The sequence below is a fragment of the Salvelinus fontinalis genome, chromosome 25, assembly GCF_029448725.1.
Source record: "Salvelinus fontinalis isolate EN_2023a chromosome 25, ASM2944872v1, whole genome shotgun sequence".
NCBI lineage: Eukaryota > Metazoa > Chordata > Actinopteri > Salmoniformes > Salmonidae > Salvelinus > Salvelinus fontinalis.
The window spans coordinates 19,719,881-19,740,002 of record NC_074689.1 but is presented as its reverse complement, the minus strand read 5'-3'; the positions used below and the strand labels follow the sequence as shown (position 1 = coordinate 19,740,002).

General features: G+C 44.4%; 1 protein-coding gene across 1 annotated transcript; it reads right to left on the bottom strand.

Moving 5' to 3' along the window:
- Window positions 1-1,487: 1,487 nt before the first annotated feature.
- Window positions 1,488-19,971, bottom strand: zmp:0000000991 (serine-rich adhesin for platelets). The gene is made up of 5 exons (XM_055881540.1): window positions 19,429-19,971; window positions 16,075-16,190; window positions 14,765-14,939; window positions 8,537-8,579; window positions 1,488-7,803 (listed from the first exon to the last, which is right to left on the bottom strand). The coding sequence occupies exon 5, from the start codon at window positions 7,690-7,692 to the stop codon at window positions 2,893-2,895; it is 4,800 nt and encodes a 1,599-aa protein (XP_055737515.1). The 5' UTR covers window positions 7,693-7,803; window positions 8,537-8,579; window positions 14,765-14,939; window positions 16,075-16,190; window positions 19,429-19,971; the 3' UTR covers window positions 1,488-2,892.
- Between the last annotated feature and the right edge of the window lie 151 nt (window positions 19,972-20,122).

Genomic DNA, 20,122 nt, shown 5'->3' with positions numbered 1-20,122 from the left:
TAGGCGACCAGTTTTGATAGCCTTTAGCCGTACCCTCATCCTACTCCTCCTCTGTTCCTCGGGTAATGTGGAGGTAAACCCAGGCCCTGCGTGTCCCCAGGCACCCTCATTTGTTGACTTATGTGATAGAAAAAACCTTGGTTTCATGCATGTCAACATCAGAAGCCTCCTCCCTAGGTTTGTTTTACTCACTGCTTTAGCACACTCCACCAACCCTGATGTCCTTGCCGTGTCTGAATCCTGGCTTCGGAAGGCCACCAACAATTCAGAGATTTCCATACCCAGCTACAACATTTTCTGTCAAGATAGAACTGCCAAAGGGGGAGGAGTTGCAATCTACTGCAGAGATAGCTGGCAAAGTTCTGTCATACTTTCCAGGTCTGTGCCCAAACAGTTCGAACTTCTAATTTTAAAAATTAATCTCTCCAGAAATAAGTCTCTCACTGTTGCCGCTTGCTATCGACCCCCCTCCGCTCCCAGCTGTGCCCTGGACACCATTTGGGAATTGATGCCCCCCATCTAGCTTCAGAGTTCGTTCTGTTAGGTGACCTAAACTGGGATATGCTTAACACCCCGGCAGTCCTACAATCTAAGCTAGATGCCCTCAATCTCACACAAATCATCAAGGAACCCACCAGGTACAACCCTAAATCCGTAAACATGCTCCGCCTTATCTCATTTCACTGGTCACGATAACACCCACCCGTAGCACGCACTCCAGCAGGTATATCTCACTGGTCATCCCCAAAGCCAACACCTCATTTGGCCACCTTTCCTTCCAGTTCTCTGCTGTCAGTGACTGGAACGAATTGCAAAAATCGCTGAAGTTGGAGACTTTTATTTCCCTCACCAACTTTAAACATCAACTATCTGAGCAGCTAACCGATCGCTGCAGCTGTACATAGTCCATCTGTAAATAGCCCACCCAATCTACCTACCTCATCCCCATACTGTTTTTATTTTATTTACTTTTCTGCTCTTTTGCACACCAGTATCTCTACTTGCACATCACCATCTGCTCATTTATCACTCCAGTGTTAACCTGCTAAATTGTAATTATTCGCTCCTATGGTCTATTTATTGCCTACCTCCTCATGCCTTTTGCACACACTATATATATACTTTCTTTTTTCTACTGTGTCACTGACTTGTTTATTGTGTTATTGGCTTGTTTATTGTTTACTCCATGTGTAACTCTGTGTTGTTGTCTGTGTCACACTGCTTTGCTTTATCTTGGCCAGGTCGCAGTTGCAAATGAGAACTTGTTCTCAACTAGCCTACCTGGTTAAATAAATAAATAAATAAAAACTTGTTGCAATGTGGTTTGGTAGGCCTGCTCTTGTGGTGTTGGTAGCAGGCATAACTATTCAGGTACGCAAGGGGAAAGTCAAAACACTAATGTCACAGCACACAGTCTTTGGTTAGATATGATAGTTGGGCATAACAGTTTATATATATATCATATATAAAAAATACAAAGGGGAAGATACAGAAGTAGAACTGGTTTATTGTTAATTCACAATATATTTGATCCAAAAACAACTGTTGAATTGCACAAAAAGTAATTCACAAAATTTTAATAACAATCATCTGTTTATAATGCACACATATGCATTTCAGGAAAACCTTCCAAGACAACCAAAATAGAAAATACTGATTTCCATGAGAATTAAAACATTCAAAGATATTTACCTTGCATATCATATAGCATGCTAGCTTAAAGCATATTGATAGGCAGCACTTGACAATGAAATGTGACCCCAGCCAAACTGAGTATGGTAGGTATACCTCTCACCAGGTACAGGACTCTACCACAACAGGGCCCGTATTCACAAGGAGTCTTAGTTTAGGAGTGCTCACCTAAAATCAGTTCTGGCTTCAGATCACAATGAATATGATCATTTGTACAGGGGGGACCTGATCCTAGACCAGCACTCCTACTCTGATACGCTTTGTGAATAAAGACCATGGTTAGAACAGCTGTAGAAGTATTAAAACAGTATTAAAACTATAGCTTTATAGCTAGAGCCCTTTGCTCATTTAATCTGTAGCAGACAAGGAAATACCTTTAACCTAGCATATACAGTACACTTCCCACTGATAACTAAACAAATATCAGACATGAGAAAGTCAAGTGAGAGGCCCATATATCCAAGCAACCTGTGACATGACAAAAAAACGAAGTGCCATTCTCTTGGATATGGTGTAGAGTTCATGTGATGAGCTGCTCTTTGGATCCCAGGATAAGAGCATGGCATTAACCTGTGATATGACAGTGCTGACTTCTTTACTGTCAGCCATGCACTTTTTATTTTATTTCCTTATTTTACCCCTTTTTCTCCCCAATTTCGTGGTATCCAATTGGTAGTTACAGTCTTGTCCCATCGCTGCAACTCAAGCGTCCCCTGAAACACAACCCAGCGAAGCCGCACTACTTCTTGACACAATGCCCACTTAACCCAGAAGCCAACTGCACCAATGTGTCGGAGGAAGCGCAGTACACCTGGAGACTGTGACAGCGTGCACTGCACCCGGCCCACCACAGGAGTCGCTAGTGCACAATGAGACAAGAACATCCCTGCATGTCAAACCCTTCCCTATCCCGGACCACGCTGGGACAATTGTGCGCCGCTTCATGGGTCTCCCGGTCGCGGACAGGTGCGACAGAGCCTGGACTCGAACCAGGTCCTCTAGTGGCACAGCTAGCACCGCGATGCAGTGCCTTAGACCACTGCGCCACTCAGGAGGCCCAGAGCCATACACACTTAACAAGTCTGTTTTTAGTGAGCATAAATAGGTGTGTAAGTAAGTGTCCTTTCTATATAAGGAGACCAAAAGGAGACAGACAGACCCACTTTAGACTATTGAGATGCATCCCATACAGTATTCTTCTCACAGTTCAGTCTCCTTCTCACCGCCATCACCTGCCAGGTAGTATTCATCATCTGTGGTTGTGTCAGAGTCCGTGTCAGAGCCTGAGTTGGACTCCTCGAAGACTGCCAGGTTGGAGACGTAGCCCCTGGAGGGTAGGCGCCCCCTAGGGGACAGGCTGTCCTGTGACGCCCTGCTGTCTGTGGGGGAGGGGGAGGCAGAGGAGGAGGAGCTGGGAGGGCGAGATATGCGTCTGGAGGCTGGGGACCAGGGAGGGGACGGAGGGAGGGTTGGAGGACCCTCTGTATCCCACAGGGAGTGAGAGGTCTCCAGGCTGCCATGGTTCCACATGCGGCCAGTGGTGGTGGAGGTTGGAGATGGGGCGGTGACCTCTGAACTCCAGGATACATTTCTGGGTAGGGATTTGGATCTAGCCTTGTGTGGATTTATAAAATTAGCTTTGATTGTTTTGCGCTCATTTCTGGATGTCCTGTCACTAATGACAGACCAGTCATTTACAGCTTGGCTGTCACCTGTGGTTTTGTGGCCAGTGGTTGTGTGTGTGTCCCACATTGGTATTGTCCAATCACCTTTGACCCTACAGTCATCCCAAGTCATGACCTCTTCTCCAAAGGTCAGAGCGGGGTAAGTGAGGTCACTGACACTGCTGACCCTAGGGCCTGAGGAGATACGTCCAGGACCCGAAGGTCGGCTGGAGAGCACAGAAGTCACAGAGAAGGAACGCCCAGCCTCAAGACCGTATTTGAGATCAGCACAGGAGGAGAAGGAGGCCAGACGTCCCTCACTGCCACGCTGATCTCCGGAACCAAACTCCCTGTCCCCTGGCTCACAAAGAGAGGTGGTCTTCTTCCTCTGAGGAATCCTGGGAATGTGGAACACGTTCTCGTTCTCAGAGTCCTTCTGGCTGAAGTGGAAGTCAGAGAAAGTGTTTCTGGGGCTGCCTGAGGAGGTTCTGTAGGCAGGGAGGGTTGCAGAGCGGCTGGGGTCCCAGGGTTGATGCCTAACGGGGCTGAAGTCTCTCTGAGGAGGTTGCTTTCTGGCTCTACTGATCCTCTCCTCTTTGTAAGCTTCAAACTGCCGCCTTGTTGGGCTGATCTCACCACTAGAAGGTTGGTTTTTGGGTTTAGTGATGCTTTCGTCCTTGTAAGACTCAAATTGAGGAAGGTCCATAACACAAGGTTGGTCTCTGTTTCTAGTCTCTTTATGGTCTTTAAAACCCTCAAACTGTGAGTGTTCACGTCTAACATTTTCCTTCGTCATAACTGACGTGTGCTCACTGCCAGCCCAGAAAGAGTTTGAAGGTTTGTGAACGCCATCATTCTCCCTCCATTTTCCCTCCTCTTCTCGATCGCTAGAACCACTACTCTCAGTGACATAACTAATGTCACTGGCTCCTCTGACAGAAGGTGGCTGCGGTGTTCTCTTCGTCCTCTCGTCATCGAGACGTTTGACTCTGAAGGTCTGCCGGAGTCGACTCAGCACCAGGTCTATTTTGTTACTTTCCTTTTGCTCCTTCTCTGACTCTTTCTTTGGTTTCTCAGACGGAGGCATCACTGGGTTTCTAGGGAGATTGGCAGCAGGTGTACCAACAACATTGTCTCTCTTACCCCTCAGTGAGAATAAGCCTTTCTTTGGGCTCTGGGTTTGTAATGGAGCCGCTGCACTCTTAGGCAAACTCTCGCTTTTACACACAACCTTCTCAGTGTCTAATGCTCCACTGTGATTGGAGCTTTGGTATGATTGACAGCTGGGAATTCCAATCACCTGGCTGTGTTGTGAAGGTAGACGGCAGAGTTCATTGGACTTTATCCCTGTGACGACTCGTGTGTCTGGAGTGTGTCGAGGAAAACAGGGCTGTGCAGGCCTAATACTGTCCAATATGGCAGAGGAATCAACTTTAGAAATCCTGTACACAAGTGTTTCAACATTTTCTTGACTGGTCTGTTTGGAGTTGTTGTTGACACAATCAATTTCCAAGGCAACAATCTTTGAACTGTCCTGTGACCTAGCCCTGTGGTGGCCGTAGAAGGGGTAGTGTTGGGGTGAGGTAGGGGGTGATAGAAGGGGTTGGGGTGAGGTTGTGTGTGTGACCTCACCCAGTGTTGGGCGTGAAGACTTGAGTGTGGAGTAGGGCGGGGAGCTAAATCGTGGCTTGGAAAAGCTCCCAAAATCTGGAAGGGAGAGAGGGGCAGCGGTCTTCCTCTGTGGTCCTATTGCGGTCGAGTCGGTTCTTGTGTGGTTGAATGTGAAGTTTGAAGTGTGGTCGCTGACACGCTCTGAGAGAGCTTGGCCTCCCTCCTTCACCAATGTATCAGATATTATGGATAAGTTATGCATCGAGGTTCCCCTCCAAACTTGTAGTTTGGTGGTCCTGGGAGTTGGGGGAGACAAAGGTGACGTAGCCCAGGTTGGGCTGCCCGATCTCAGGGAGGAGAAGATGGCGGGACCCCCTACACTACGGAGGGGTCTGGTTGGGGACAGAGGTCTCTGAGGTGAATGAGACTGTGACAGCCTTAGTTGTGACTCCTGCCATGCTCTATGTGCTGTTACCCTCCCTTCCACTTGGGGCTGGTGTTTCTTAGGGGAGAGGTCTAGGCTGCCTATGAACGTCCTTTCCACCAGAGGGGACGAGCTGGGTGGGGAGAGGGGAAGGGTGGAGGGGGCCTGGGTGGTGGGGATACTCAGGGATATGGGGGTATAGCTGCCGGATGTGAGGGTATAGCTGGCTGGGGACAACGGTCGTGTGTAGCGGGTCGGGGTAGGGATACTGGGGACGTAGCCGGTTTTAAGTAGGAGTGGTTTGGGAGTTGTGGTAGGCATGTAACCATTTTTAGGGGACTGCAGTTGGGATGTGGGGGTGTGGGTGTTACTCACTATGGGAATCTGGCTTCTGACAACTGGGGGTGGAGATTTTGGGCTGTTTTGGGGGTCTTGGCTCATAGAGCTGGTGGTATTGAGTGAGCGGGAACTATAGAGGGGTCTGTGGCTACTGAGGGATGTGGAGGCGATACTGGTTTGTAAGGAGAGCTGTCTGGAAGAGGGGTTCGGGGAATGGGACTTATAAACGATTCTATGACTACTGAGGGAGGATGGAGTGTCACTGGTTTCAGAGCTGGTTGGAGTCTTGGGGGAGTTGGGGCTAAATACGGTCAGGGGGGTGTAGATGGTGTCATAACTAGATGGCCTACTGTAGCAATCAGGCTTACTGGACTTTATTGGGCTACTCAAAGTGCTCGAGCTAGCTGGGCTACTGTTGTTAGAGCTGAAGGAGATATTGGACAAACAATAGGGCTTTTGTGATTGTCGGTTATTCGAGTTAATGGAATCCTGAATTTGGAGTATTCTATAGGAATCCTGGTCTGGGATATCTTGAGCATAAGTCCTTTTAAGGGTGCTCTGAGTTGTGGGTTTGCCAGTGACAGTATTGCGGTTTAGGTTGGTATTGTTGGGGGTGACTAAATTATTGTTGTTATTGATGCTGATTTGGGGATTGACACCAGTGTTATCATTGGTGCTAGAGGGGTCTGTGTTATTATTGCTGGAAGTGTTTGAGAGGCTGGATGTGTTGTTGTTGTTGTTGATAGTGGTAGTGGGACTGAGGGGGGAACTGGGATTAGACACACTGTCCTCCAGAGTAATATGCTTTCTCCAGCTAGTAGATCTCAGGGTGGTTCCTCTGGGAAGAGACTGGCTCCTTAGAAAATCCAGGTGGTCATATTGGAACGGTGGAGAGGAAGGAAGATGAGTATCACTGATGGGAACCGTGGTTCCATCTGGTCTCTCTGAGGGGGAAAGTCTCTCTAGACCACTAAACAGAAGAGTCTGCTTACTGGGGAAGGTTGGGTTGGGATACGCCCTGGAAGTCTGGGGAAGTTTGGTAAAGGGTGTGCCCTCTGTGTCTTTGTAATTGGGCGAGGTTGAAAATAGTTGTGTCCTGTGTGAATTTGCTTCTCTGTGATTGGAAGTTGGTAATGGGAGGTGCCTTGACCTCTCTATTGTCCTGTAAGTGGGAGAAGCTGAATTTGGGAGGAACTTGGACCTCTCTCTGGCTCCATCATTGGATGAGGTTAAGGTAAAGTGTGCCCTAATTGTCTCTGATTCTTTGTAATTGGTTGTGGTTGGAGAGAGGTGTGGACTTGAAGTCTCTCCATCTCTGTCATTGGTTGGAGAGGAGATATTGGTCTCTGAGTGGTTGAGCCTTCTCAGAGAGAAAAGAAGGCTACTGGTTGTTGGTTTGGAACTCAGCAATGATGTCTGGTCTCCTTGACGACTAGCCTGTAGCATTCCCTTGTGTACATGCAGGTCGCGAGAGAGGGGAGAGCTGGGAGTAACAGGGGAAACAGCTCCCCCCTCTCCCCCACTGTTGACCAGCCTCCCCCAACTCACATCCAGAGAGACAGGCTTAGAAACTGGGGCCTTTGTTGGGTTGTCCAGTTTGAGGTTGGGGGTGCTTCCCTCATACCAGCCCCCCACTGTGCTTCTGCTGCTACCCAGGGTTGAAGCCCTCTCATGGACTTGTGATCCAAGGGTCAACCCCCTCTCCCCAACACGTTGGTTCTGGGTCCCCAGAAACGGTTGTTGTCGTCGTTGTCCTACAGAGTCTGTCTCGAGAGGGACTTGCGGCTTCAAAAGCACACTCCCCTCGCTCACTTCCTGTCCGCTACCTTGGGTTTCCTGTCCAGACTCACTGGTTGCCGTGCCAACCACACCAATGTCCGTAACGGCTATGCCCCGCTTGTTCCTGCGTATTCTCCCACTCCACTGCGGGGCGAGAACCGACACCAGCGTGGAGGACAACATGGCTGTCTTGGAATCCTCTTCCTCTTTAAAAGGAAGCGATGTCACTTCCTCTTCCTCTGAAGGGCGATTGGCTGGTATAAAATAATATGATGGTGAGACTTCTCTTTTCACCTGTCGAGAAAGTTCAAAGTTCAAATCAGATTAGATTGATATCAACAATCCGAGACATATCTGTTAAGCTTTAACCTCAAAGCCAAAGGTTTTCCAAGAAAAAGAGAATCTATGATTGAACTATTTTGCTTTTAGTTCAAAAGTTATGCAACGTTAGAAATGTCAAATCTATTTATTGCCTTAGATCAAACTGCAGCATGTAATGGTTTTCATATGTCAACACTGTGGCTTGTCACTCCACACCTCCCAAAGCTATGTAGGCTGAGTGGTAGAGTATTTGTGTGTGACAACACATTTAATCTGACATGGAAATCCAAATAGTGTACTTATTGAAACTGGAGCATTGCAGGAGTCATGTTCCCATGGAAATGTTATTAAAGTAATTAGTCTGGACAAACAGGTTATTTCCAAGTACATGAGATTTCCACAGAAACACCATTTTTCTCCTCCCCAAACTGGCATTTGTGTTGGTTGTTTTCAGATTACACAATGTTCAAACTGACATTGATTATGTGCCAACGATTTAATTGAAGCGTTCATAATATGGCCTCCATGGCGCTGTTAATATAGCAGATGCCATTAGCAGTCATGACAGTTGATGTTGGCTAATGGCAAAACTGTAATGACACAAACTGGTGACATTAACTGTAATGACTGTTAATAACATGTCTTGTGTTATTAAGTAAAGTGTCATTAATAATGTTGCCACTAAATGGTAATGCTTTATGTTTACCTGTGCTTGAGCTATAGGTGTGTTCCTTACAGGTCCCTGAGAACTGGAGCAGAAGGGAAATGTAGAGAAAAACATTATAACACATCATTACAATGAATTTTTATGGTTATACAGTGCATTCAGAAACTAATCAGACCCCTTGACTTTTTCCACATGTTGTTACGTTACAGCCTTATTCTCAAATTGATTAAATTAGATTGAGGAAACAATTTACACACAATACCCCATAATGACAAAGTGAAAACAGTTTTGAAATTTAAGCAAATTTATTACATAAAGATACCTTATTTACATTTGTATTCAGACCCGTTGCTATGAGACTCAAAATTGAGCTCAGGTGCATCCTGTTTCCATTGATCATCCTTGAGATGTTTCTACACTTGAGTGGAGTCCACCTTTGATAATTTCAATTGATTGGACATGATTTGGAAAGGCACACACCTGTCTATATAAAAAGGTTCGACAGTGCCTTTCAGAGCAAAAACCAAGTCATGAGGTTGAAGGAATTGTCCGTAGAGCTCAGAGACAGGATTGTGTCGAAGCACAGATCTAGGGAACGGTACCAAAAAATATCTGCATCATTGAAAGTCCCAAACAACAGCGGCCTCCATCATTCTTAAATGGAAGAAGTTTGGAACCACCAAGACTCATCCTACAGCTGGCCACCCGGCCAAACTGAGCAATCGGGGTGAAAGGGCCTTGGACAGAACTTCAAAGTTCCTCTGTGGAGATGGGAGAACCTTCCGGAAGGGCAACGATCTCTGCAGCACTCCACCAATCAGGCCTTTATGGTAGAGTGGCCAGACAGAAGCCACTCCTCAGTAAAAGGCACATGACAGCCCGCTTGGAGTTTGCCAAAAGGCACCTAAAGGACTCAGACCATGAGAAACAAGATTATCTGGTCTGATGAAACCAAGATTGAACTCTTTGGCTTGAATGCCAAGCGTCACGTCTGGAAGAAACCTGCCATCCTCCCTACGATGAAGCATGGTGGTGACAGCATCATGCTGTGGGGATGTTTTTCAGCGGAAGGGACTGGGAGACTAGTCAAGATCGAGGGAAAGATGAACGGAGCAAAGTACAGAGAGATCCTTGACTCTGGAGCAGCTTCTCAGACTGGGGAGAAGGTTCACCTTCCAACAGACAACGACCCTAAGCACACAGACAAGACAACGCAGGAGTGGCCCAGCCAAAGTCCTTAAGTGGTGCAGCCAGAGCTCGGACTTGAACCGGTTTGAATGCCTGAGGTAGAGTACCTCATGATAAGCTGTAGACCACACTATCTAACAAGAGAGTTTTCATCTATATTTTTTGTAGCCGTCTTTTACCACCACAAACCGATGCTGGCACTAAGACCGCACTCAATGAGCTGTATAAGGCCATAAGCAAACAAGAAAATGCTCATCCAGAAGCGGAACTCCTAGTGGCCGGGGACTTTAATGCAGGCAAATTGAAATAATTTTTACCTAATTTCTACCAGCATGTCACATGTGCTGGTAGAAATTAGTGTTCACTTTTTTTTATTTTTTTTATTTTTACATTTACTTCACACACAGAGACGCATACAAAGCTCTCCCTTGCCCTCCAATTGACAAACTTGACCATAATTATATCCTCCTGATTCTTGCTTACAAGCAAAAACTAAAGCAGGAAGTACCAGTGACTCACTCAATATGGAAGTGGTCAGATGATGCGGATGCTACAGGAGTGTTTTGCTAGTACAGACTGGAATATGTTCCGGGATTCATCCAATGGCATTGAGTAAGTAGTATTAGTAACCAGAAGTAACCAGAAGCCATGGATTACAGACAACATCCGCACCGAGCTTAAGGCTAGAGCTGCCACTTTCAAGGAGCGGGTCACTAAGCCGGACGCTTATAAGAAATCCTGCTATGCCCTTGGATGAACCATCAAACAGGCAAAGCGTCAATACAGGACTAAGATTGAATTGGATCTTACTACACTGGCTCTGATGCTCATCGGATGTGGCAGGGCTTGCAAACTATTACGGACTACAATGGGAAACCCAGCCGCAAGCTGCCCAGTGACGCGAGCCTACCAGACAAGATAAATGCCTTTTATGCTTGCGTTGAGGTAAGAAACACTGAAGCATGCATGAGAGCACCAGCTGTTCCAGACGACTGTGTGATCCCGCTCTCCGTAGCCAATGTGAGCAAGACCTTTAAACAGGTCAACATTCACAAGGCCGCGGGGCCAGACGGATTACAAGGACGTGTACTCAGAGCATGTGCGGACCAACTGGCAAGTGTCTTCACTGACATTTTTCAACCTCTCCCTGACTGAGTCTGTAATACCTACGTTTAAAGCAGACCACCATAGTCCCTGTGCCCAAGAAAGCGAAGGTAACCTGCCTAAATGACTACCGCCCCGTAGCACTCATGTTGCTAGCCATGAAGTGCTTTGAAAGGCTGGTCATGGCTCACATCGAGAGCATCCTCCAGGATACCTTAGACCCACTCCAATTCGTATACCGCTCCAACAGATCCACAGATGATGCAATCTCAATCCCACTCCACACTGCCCTTTCCCACCTGAACAAAAGGAACACCTATGTGAGAATGTAGTTCATTGACTACAGCTCAGTGTTCAACACCATAGTGCCCACAAAGCTCATCACTAAGCTAAGGACCCTGGGACTAAACCCCTTCCTCTGCAACTGGATCCTAGACTTCCTGACAGGCCGGCCCCAGGTGGTAAGGGTAGGTAACAACACATCTGCCACGCTGATTCTCAACACGGGAGCCCCTCAGGGGTGCGTGCTTAGTCCCCTCCTGTACTCCCTGTTCACCCACGACTGCATGACCATGCACGACGCAAACACTATCATTAAGTTTGCTAACAACACAACAGTGGTAGGACTGATCACCGACAATGATGAGACAGCCTATAGGGAGGTGGTCAGAGACCTGGCAGTGTGGTGCCAGGGCAACTACCTCTCCCTCAACGTGAGCAAGACACAGGAGATGAACGTGGACTAGTGCGTACGGCCCAGTTCGTCACTGGGGCCAAGTTTCCTGCCATCCAGGACCTATATATTAGGTGGTATCAGAGGAAGGCCCCAAAAATGGTCAAAGTCTCCAGTCACCCAAGTCATAGACCGTTCACTCTGCTACCGCACAGCAAGCAGTGCCGGAGCACCATGTCTAGGTCGAAAAGGCTCCTGATCAGCTTCTACCCTCAAGCCAACAGACTGCTGAACATTTAATCAAATGGCCATCCGGACTATTTACATTGACCCGCCGACTTTAAATTTTACACTGCTGCTACTCACTGTTTATTATCTGTGCATTATTACTTTACCCCTAACTACATGTACAAACTAGCTCAATTAACCTGTACCCCACACATTAACTCGGTACTGGTAGCCCCTGTACATAGCCTCGGTATTGTTATTTTATTATGTTACTTTTTATTCCTTTTTTAAAACTTTATTTAGTAAATATTTTCTTAGCTCTATTTCTTGAACTTCATTGTTGGTTAAGGGCTTGTAAGTAAGCATTTCACAGTAAGGTCTACACCTGTTGTATTCGGAGCATGTGACAAAATTTGATTTGATCTCCGGAGAGACCTGAAAATAGCTGAGCAGCGACGCTCCCCATGTCAGCGATTGGGTGCAGAGATGTAGCGGAGTCAGGCGCAGGACACAGTTTAGAGTAAAACAAACGAGTTTACTCAATAAAACAAACAGGCAATATTCCAATAAGGAAAATACAAAAACTAACACCAACGACAATCACTAAGACACCAACAATCACGGACAAAACAGAAAGGTATGCCAGAGGGTTAAATAAGGAACATGATATGGGAATTAGAAACAAGTGTGTGTAATACAGACAAAACAAAACGGAAATGAAACATGGATCGGTGGTGACTAGAAAGCCGGTGACTTCGACCGCCGAACACCACCCGAACAAGGAGAGGGGCTGACTTCGGCGGAAGTCGTGACACCCCATCCAACCTGACAGAGCGTGAGAGGATCTGCAGAGAATACACTAGAAGACTCAAGGCTATAATTGCTGCCAAATGTGCTTCAACAAAGTACTGAGTAAAAGGCTCTGAATACTTACGTAAATTTGATGTGTTTTTAATTTTAATAAATTTGCAAAATAAAAAATAACCCATTTCTGCTTTGTGGGGTATTGTGGGTAGATTGATGAGGGGCAAAAAACGATTGAATCCAGTTTAGAATGATGCTGTAACGTAACAAAATGTGGAAAAAGTCAAGGGGTCTGAATACTTTCCGAATGCACTGTATACCATAATAGGTCAGACACACAAGCATGCAGACACACCTCCTGGGTGTTAATGTTTTTGTAAAGATTACAGGTGTCACAAGTTTTCATTCACCCTGATCCACAGGACCAACTACATTCCATCTTCTCTTTTGACCTCCATTGCTCATTCTCTCCTTCTTGTCTATCCTCCAGCTCTCCCTTTTTCATGATTTATGTTTACCTGGGCTCAAAGCTGCGAGAAGTAGGGGTGTAACAGCATTGTGGGAGTTATGGGATTATTTATGTTACATTGTTATCAGGTCGCTGTCTGTATTGGTGTTTTAGCTGGTATATCAGTCAGCAGGGTGTGGCTGCCTGGGCGTGTGAGAGTATTGAGCAATGGGAGCAGATCAAATAATATGCCCATAACCCCCTCAAATCTGAATTAGAATGAAATATTTTTTATTTTATTTTTTATATTTAAAACATTTTCTCAAAAGTAGCGCACTGGGCCTTTACTAGTATTAGCAGACTGATATAGACGCCTGTAACACTAGCAAAACATTGTTTACCAGCAAAAAAAGTTGTATAATTAAGAAGAGTCTTTTTTGCAAGATTCAATACTTGGGATTGTAAGAATTGTTGCCCTGTCCCTTTCTCTGCAATTGTCATTCTAATGGATTTCAGAAATAACTAAATCCTGTCCTCAAATGTTTACGTCAAAAAGGTGCAAAGTTATGGGCAAAGACACAAAACATCCATACGAAATGAAATGTTTTTATTGATCAAATAACATGGAAAACAACCACTTTTTGTGCTGTATTAAATGTACCATCGTTACAAACCACGATGTACATTACTGTATTGTACACAAGCTGGTCATCTAGGTTTGTAACTACACTTTCCATCACCATGAAGAAAAACAATGTACAGTAGAGTAATTGAGTACATTGAGACATCAAATGGTTTGTGATGATGTGGATGACTTGATTGAGCATGACGCTTGCAATGCTAGGGTTGTGGGTTTGATTCACACGGGAGACCAGTACGAAAAACTATGAAAATGTATGCACTCCCTACTGTAAGTTGCTCTGGGTAAGAGTGTCTAGTGAAAAGGAATGAATAGACCATTTCAATTCACACATAGAAATAAGTTGCATTTGCAAAGTTTCATTTCACGACACTGGGAGACATCAAGCAACTATTTTTATATTCCAACAGTATTATCAGATTAACTGTTTGGTGCAGATAAATATCAGACTCAAGTTACAAATGCTGGTATACACTCAACTACAAATACATTTAGTTAGTACACTGGGCCTTTACTAGTCTTGTTTTAGCAGACCACATATAGACATCTTCAGCAGGGGCAATGTTTTTCTTTCTGCGTCAAAAACGTCGCAGCACCCCCCCCATCCCCCCTCCCAAACTACTTCCAGCGGTGTTGCCTGGGCTATGTTAGCAATAGCGGAACAGAGGAACTAATAACTGAATGCCTTAAAATCACACTTGTAATAAAGACATCACACACAAACACAGGGCCACAGTGCTACTATATAAGTTGATGTTGAGAGAGGTGTGTAGCCTCAGTCTAAAGGGCTGACAATGATAGGTGACGATAAAGCCAGGTAAAGGTCGTCTGTTACTTAGGGACAGTGTTTGATAAATGACTCATACCGATAATAGTTGCATTCATCTCTGACACATATTACACACGCGCGCACGGAATCATGCGCACACACATCTAAGAAATCAATCTGAAGTATTTCCTCAGTACAAAAGTCCAAGGAACTAATTAACCTTGGTTAAATCCGGTTTACATTCATATCTTTGATTTATGGAGCCGTGTTGGTGCAAATCTATCTGTACACATACATAGATGTAATAGAAGGATAGTGTCTAAGAGAAGGGCAATAAAAAAAAATGCATCACTGTATAATGCAAAATCCCATAACTAAGGCTATAAACTCTAGCTTTAAAAATGCTGTCTCACCTGTGTAGACAGTGTTCCCTCTGAGCTGTGGACTCTAGTTTTTCCAGGTCGTGTTTCTTGCTGTGTTGAGAGGAGAGTCTGAAGGAAAGGGAGGATGTGAACCAGGTCTGGTTGGGGTTCCTGTTCAGAACTGCAGGTCGGCCGTGACTCTCCTCCCTGGTCTTCAAAGTTAGCTCTGGTCACAAACATCCCATATGGTATTAGAGTAGAGTTTATAACTAGACCTGTAATAGGTACTAATATAACAGTCCATGTGGATCTGCAGCAGACAGGTAAATCACTGCACACTACTGTAAGTTCCCTCAGTTGTGTCCCCTGTAGTGCTGAGCGATTAGTGCTTTTTGAGGTCGGTTCATTTCGATTATTATTAAAAAGAAATAACGCTTTTCGATTTTTATATATATATTTTTTAAACATAAATATTTTATGAAATAATGACTTTATAAAGCCAAAAATAATGAACATTCAATTGCCAAAACAGTAACTTATTCCATTGTCTCTGTCTGGTCCACATTGGGTAGACATCAATAGAAAGAGGAAATTACTATGAAATAATAAATATTTCAGTTGTGTATATAACTTAGCTTTTATTTGATTACTATTATTTTTCATTCCTTAAAGTAATCTCATCAGTAGCAGTCAGCCAGCCAGGCCATCTAATGTTATGTGCTCCCCATACTGTACTGTCTTTAGTCATCCTATTTAGCTAGCCTGTCTAAGTATACTGCAGAGTGGTCTGACAAAATAATTTTTCTAGTTCTTCAAAGTAGATAAGGTATACTTTCACAAACGGTCTCTGTACCCCTTGTCGTTGTGAACATTGCTCTCTTACGCGGTCTATGCGGTCTGTGTGTATCTAACCTAATGTAGCAGGCGTAAAATTGTATTCGTCCAGAGATCTGTATACAATGACGAGATGCTCATGTCTATTCCCTAACAATGGGAGTTGTTGTTCCAAAGGCGGGAAGGCAGTCGACAAGCTTAGGTTCAAAATAAACCCATAGAAACGCATTGGGCTTATTTTGGACCGATTTCGGCGAGAGTGCAACCTCTCGCTTCGCCTCTTCCTCTCTGATCTGTCTCTGTCATCGTATATAATTACCATGTTTCTGCGCTGACGTAGGTTGAGTTTACTTAATGAAAACTACAACTCCCTTCAGCCTACATAGTTCTTGACTTAATTTCTCAAATCTCTCGTGAATGATTTGATTTCTCTGGGCTCACAAAAAACTAAATGGAATTCAAGTAATTGAACCGATAATTGCTCAGTACTAGTCACCTGTGTCTATAAGGTGTGCGAGTTGTCTCACCTGTCTGTTCTATCCCCCCACTGTTGGCACTGAGTGGTGTCTGAGTGCACTGGTCAGTTTCCACTTCGTTTCCATGATGATTCTTCTCCTGGGACCACCTCACATCCTGGGGTCTCCTGGAGAACAACACACCTAAGTATCCATGGAAACCAGGTCAGGTATGACCAGAACCTAAGTCCAATAATATGGAACTAGACCATAAAGACAAGGTCCAATCGGTCATAGGCAATAGCAGCAGGTGAGTGACTGTGATTCTAACACTCACATTATCTGTAATTCTAACACTCACATTATCTGTCTATCAGCCTTACCTGACATTTAAAATAATTTGATTTATTTTAGAATGATCCGCTCCCGTCGCTCAACACGCCCAGGCAGCCACACACTGCTGACTGATATACCAGCTAAAACACCAATATAGACAGAGACCTGATAACAATCTAACATAAATATGCCCATAATGTTACAGAGCAACTATCTGATACACATCTATCTGATGATCTCAGTCTCTGCAGACTAATCACAACCAGTCAGTATAATCCCACTAAAGAGCTGATTATTCACCCTGATTCTAAACATAATCTGGTCACTGGGAAAGGTACCAAAGTAATCAGAGAGTACTATACCTCAGGGAGATGCAGTGATTACCATCTCGACTACACTGTCTTGTCCTGTTCTGTGCTGGCTGGCAGCTACCAGCATGGGCCAAGTTCAAATCAACTGTGACTACAGTTTAAAGCCTCTGGCTGTCTTTGGCATGGAAGTCACACGAGGATTCTCTGTCTCAGTCTGCCTCTTTGTCTGTCTGTCTGACTGTCTCTCAATCTGTCCATCTTCTGTTTCTTTAATTTTCTTTCTCCCTCCCTTTTTCTCCCTCCCAATACAGAGGCATGGCCCTATACTGTGGGTGAAACAAGCCATTACACAAGCTGCTACGCCTTTCCTTTAGAAAATACTTGTTGGCTGTAAGGCTTACTAAGCTCTGGATCATAACAGGACAACGTGGCAGGACATGCTATAAGTAGAGCTCTCCTGTGGCAATCATTCCTTTAACTAGAGATGAATGGCAAATTCAACAGACTGCAGGGCAGATTCAGTCAATGTTTTTACTCTTTCTTTCTCCCACAGACCATGAGCCTATTGATGTCAACAAGGAAAAATAGGTGAACATGTTCTATTCACAGAAACACCACTGTTGGTTGCTGCCGGCGTTGGCCTAAATCTTCCAAACTATGATCAAACTAAACTGGAATGCTTACAGCACTGAGCACCTCAAGCCAAAGCAAACATCTATCCTAAGGAAAGCTTCACATCCGTTCCGAGTAAATAAAATAGTTGGTCAATCCACTCTGCTCTCCACAGCAGCATGCATGTGCTTCAAGGCCTATTTTCTTCAAAATGTCTAACATACCCAGCACGACATGCAAGATAATATCTACATGAAAGGTCATAGTCCTGTCATAAGATGTTCAAAATTATTTGCATAGATCAACCTTTCTATAAGCTTATTGTGAAGCCATATAATGGCTGTCCATTTTGATCTTCACAGATGTACACTGAGTGTACAAACATTAGGAAAACCTGGTCTTTCCATGACATAGATCGACCAGATGAAAGCTATGATCCCTTATTGATGTCGCTTGTTAAGTGTAGATGAAGGGGAAGAGACAGGTTAAAGAAGGATTTAAGCCTTCAATGGGATTTTGCTTTACAATAGGTCACGGGCAAAATTGTGGTGTAGATACTTGTGGGGACAAATAGTAGACGGGGGTCCGACATCTTAAAACAGATTTCCTGTAATTCTACACATTACTTTTTTATGGCTCTCTTGAGGCATAAGTGGAAGGATAAGTGGAAGTTGCTATTGCTATTTCCTCAGAGGATGATCTAGAAACACAAATAAATGACTGGGGGGGACGAATTGAACTGTTCTGAATATTGGGGGGAGGGGGTGTGGACGATGACATGTTCCCCCATCCCCGTGTCAATTTCGCCTAGGTTAGCCTATGACCTCACAGCAACCATTGGTAATGTCACAACCATCTGCCAGTCCCACCCCAACTGAATACTTGCACAGTGAAGGCAATGCTTTATAGCACAGATTTGCTTACCTTTTGTAGAGGGATTGATATGGGATTAAGAATGTTGACTTAATTGGCAAAGGAACAATTGTGAACATGCATGGAGGCCTCTGGTTCTATACAAATGCCAGCACAACTATGTTTCCTAGGTGACGTTTAAAGTAACTGTCTAGTGAAAATCTCACTTTTAAAAAGTTACTCTTAACTCATACCCAGATAATGTTGTTGAATAGTCATATATTCGTATTTGTGGCCAAAACAAAAACCCCACCTCAAACAGACTTTCAAAAATGCTTGCTATTTTATGTTGGCTCATTAAATAAAGGTGAAATTGACTGAGCTGGCAAATCAGCAGTCTACTCGCATAGATACACAGGGTCCCCCCGTTACTCCTATGTTAAATTACTTACTTTACCCATAACCCGACAACGGCTGTATTTATTTGTATCATTCTACAAACATTTTGGATATGCTTGGTTGGTCATTTTTAACATACTTCCATGCCGTCTTAAATCATCAAACTACATACCTAAAAACACTGACTCTACACGTGAAAATGTTAGCATGAACAGATGTACATTCCATGCATGGTCATTCACGATTATCAGCCAAAGAGCTGATTCCAATAGACTTTCTTCAGCTAGCTAATGTTAGCTAACTAACCCTTCTTTTAAAACTAACACGAATAAATGTGGTTGCGTACTGTTTTGTTAGAACAATAGTATGAGAAAAGACCACCCAAATAAGTTTCATCAACTGCCCAAGGACCAGTTCTAACTAGCTATGTGTATTGCCTGTGTAAACCTGAAGATTACACCAAGTAGGTGTAGATATTGCCATAGGCTACTTTGGGCCATTTGTTAGGGTTGTCTGCACAGCTGGTCTTCGACAAATTGAAAGAACATATAGGCAAGGGAACAAGAAAACTTTCTATATACCTAGAACGTTCAAGAGCAGGCAAAGACTGGAAGTCTTGGGTGGAAATTATTACACTCATATTTTAAATAATTATAGATTATATTTAATAGAAATCTGAAACACTGGACAGTTACTTTAAAATGTCAGAGAGTATGCATGTGTCCCTTACAGACGAACAAGAGTTTAAATATCTGACTGTTACATAAAACACCTCGAAAGTATGTATCTTGAGTAAAATAATACAAGTTCAAACGCAAGTGGGCCTAGGCAGGACAAGAAGGCTAAAAGATAAAACCAAAACAAATAGTAAAACCCAACATGTCCAAATTATTTCGAATGATATCAGCCTACTGACCTCAAATTGATGCAAATTGATGAATTTCACAATTCCGTAGACTATCATTTGCAAAGAAGCAATTACAACTAAGTTTTAAATTAATCAAGACATTTACTCTGTCTTTTTCGTCCTTTTCCACTTTGCGTCTCTCTGGACAGGAAGCTTTGGCGCCTCTGTCTCTTCCTCTATCTCCTTCTCTCCACCTACAAATCTGAGATCTACCTTCGCCGCGTCATGTGTTGACATTATCAGACTACCTGTCTGCCGGCTCCCGTTTGGTTACCCTCCGTTAACCAATTGAGGCGGGAGGGAAGCTTAAAACACCGCCGGTGAAAAGGCAGAAAGGAATTTAAGTCCATCTCCATTCCTGAGGCTGATCCGCCATTACTGGCACTCTCCACGTGAAATGAGTTTCCTCTCTCCCGCCTCTCTCTCCCTTGGGTGTGACTCAAGGTCACCTTTGTGCATGCGAACTGGACTGGACAGGTGCGGCGAAGAAGTTTCGCTTTCTGAAAACAACAGACCGTTAGGGAATCGATTAGATAAGGTTACTACCGAGATAAGGCGAGGGTCATTTCCATGCTGAATGTACGCATACTTCTAAACAAACCGACATTCAGTAAGAATTTGCGTTTGGCCTATAGGCAATAAAAAAACATCGCGCTCTAAGCGTGTTCCTAAAGTAGACGAGTCTAACTTCTACACTTGCGGA

Excerpts from the sequence above, each read along its gene's own strand:
- zmp:0000000991 (XM_055881540.1), bottom strand. The coding sequence starts at position 7,692 with ATGTTGTCCTCCACGCTGGTGTCGGTTCTCGCCCCGCAGTGGAGTGGG.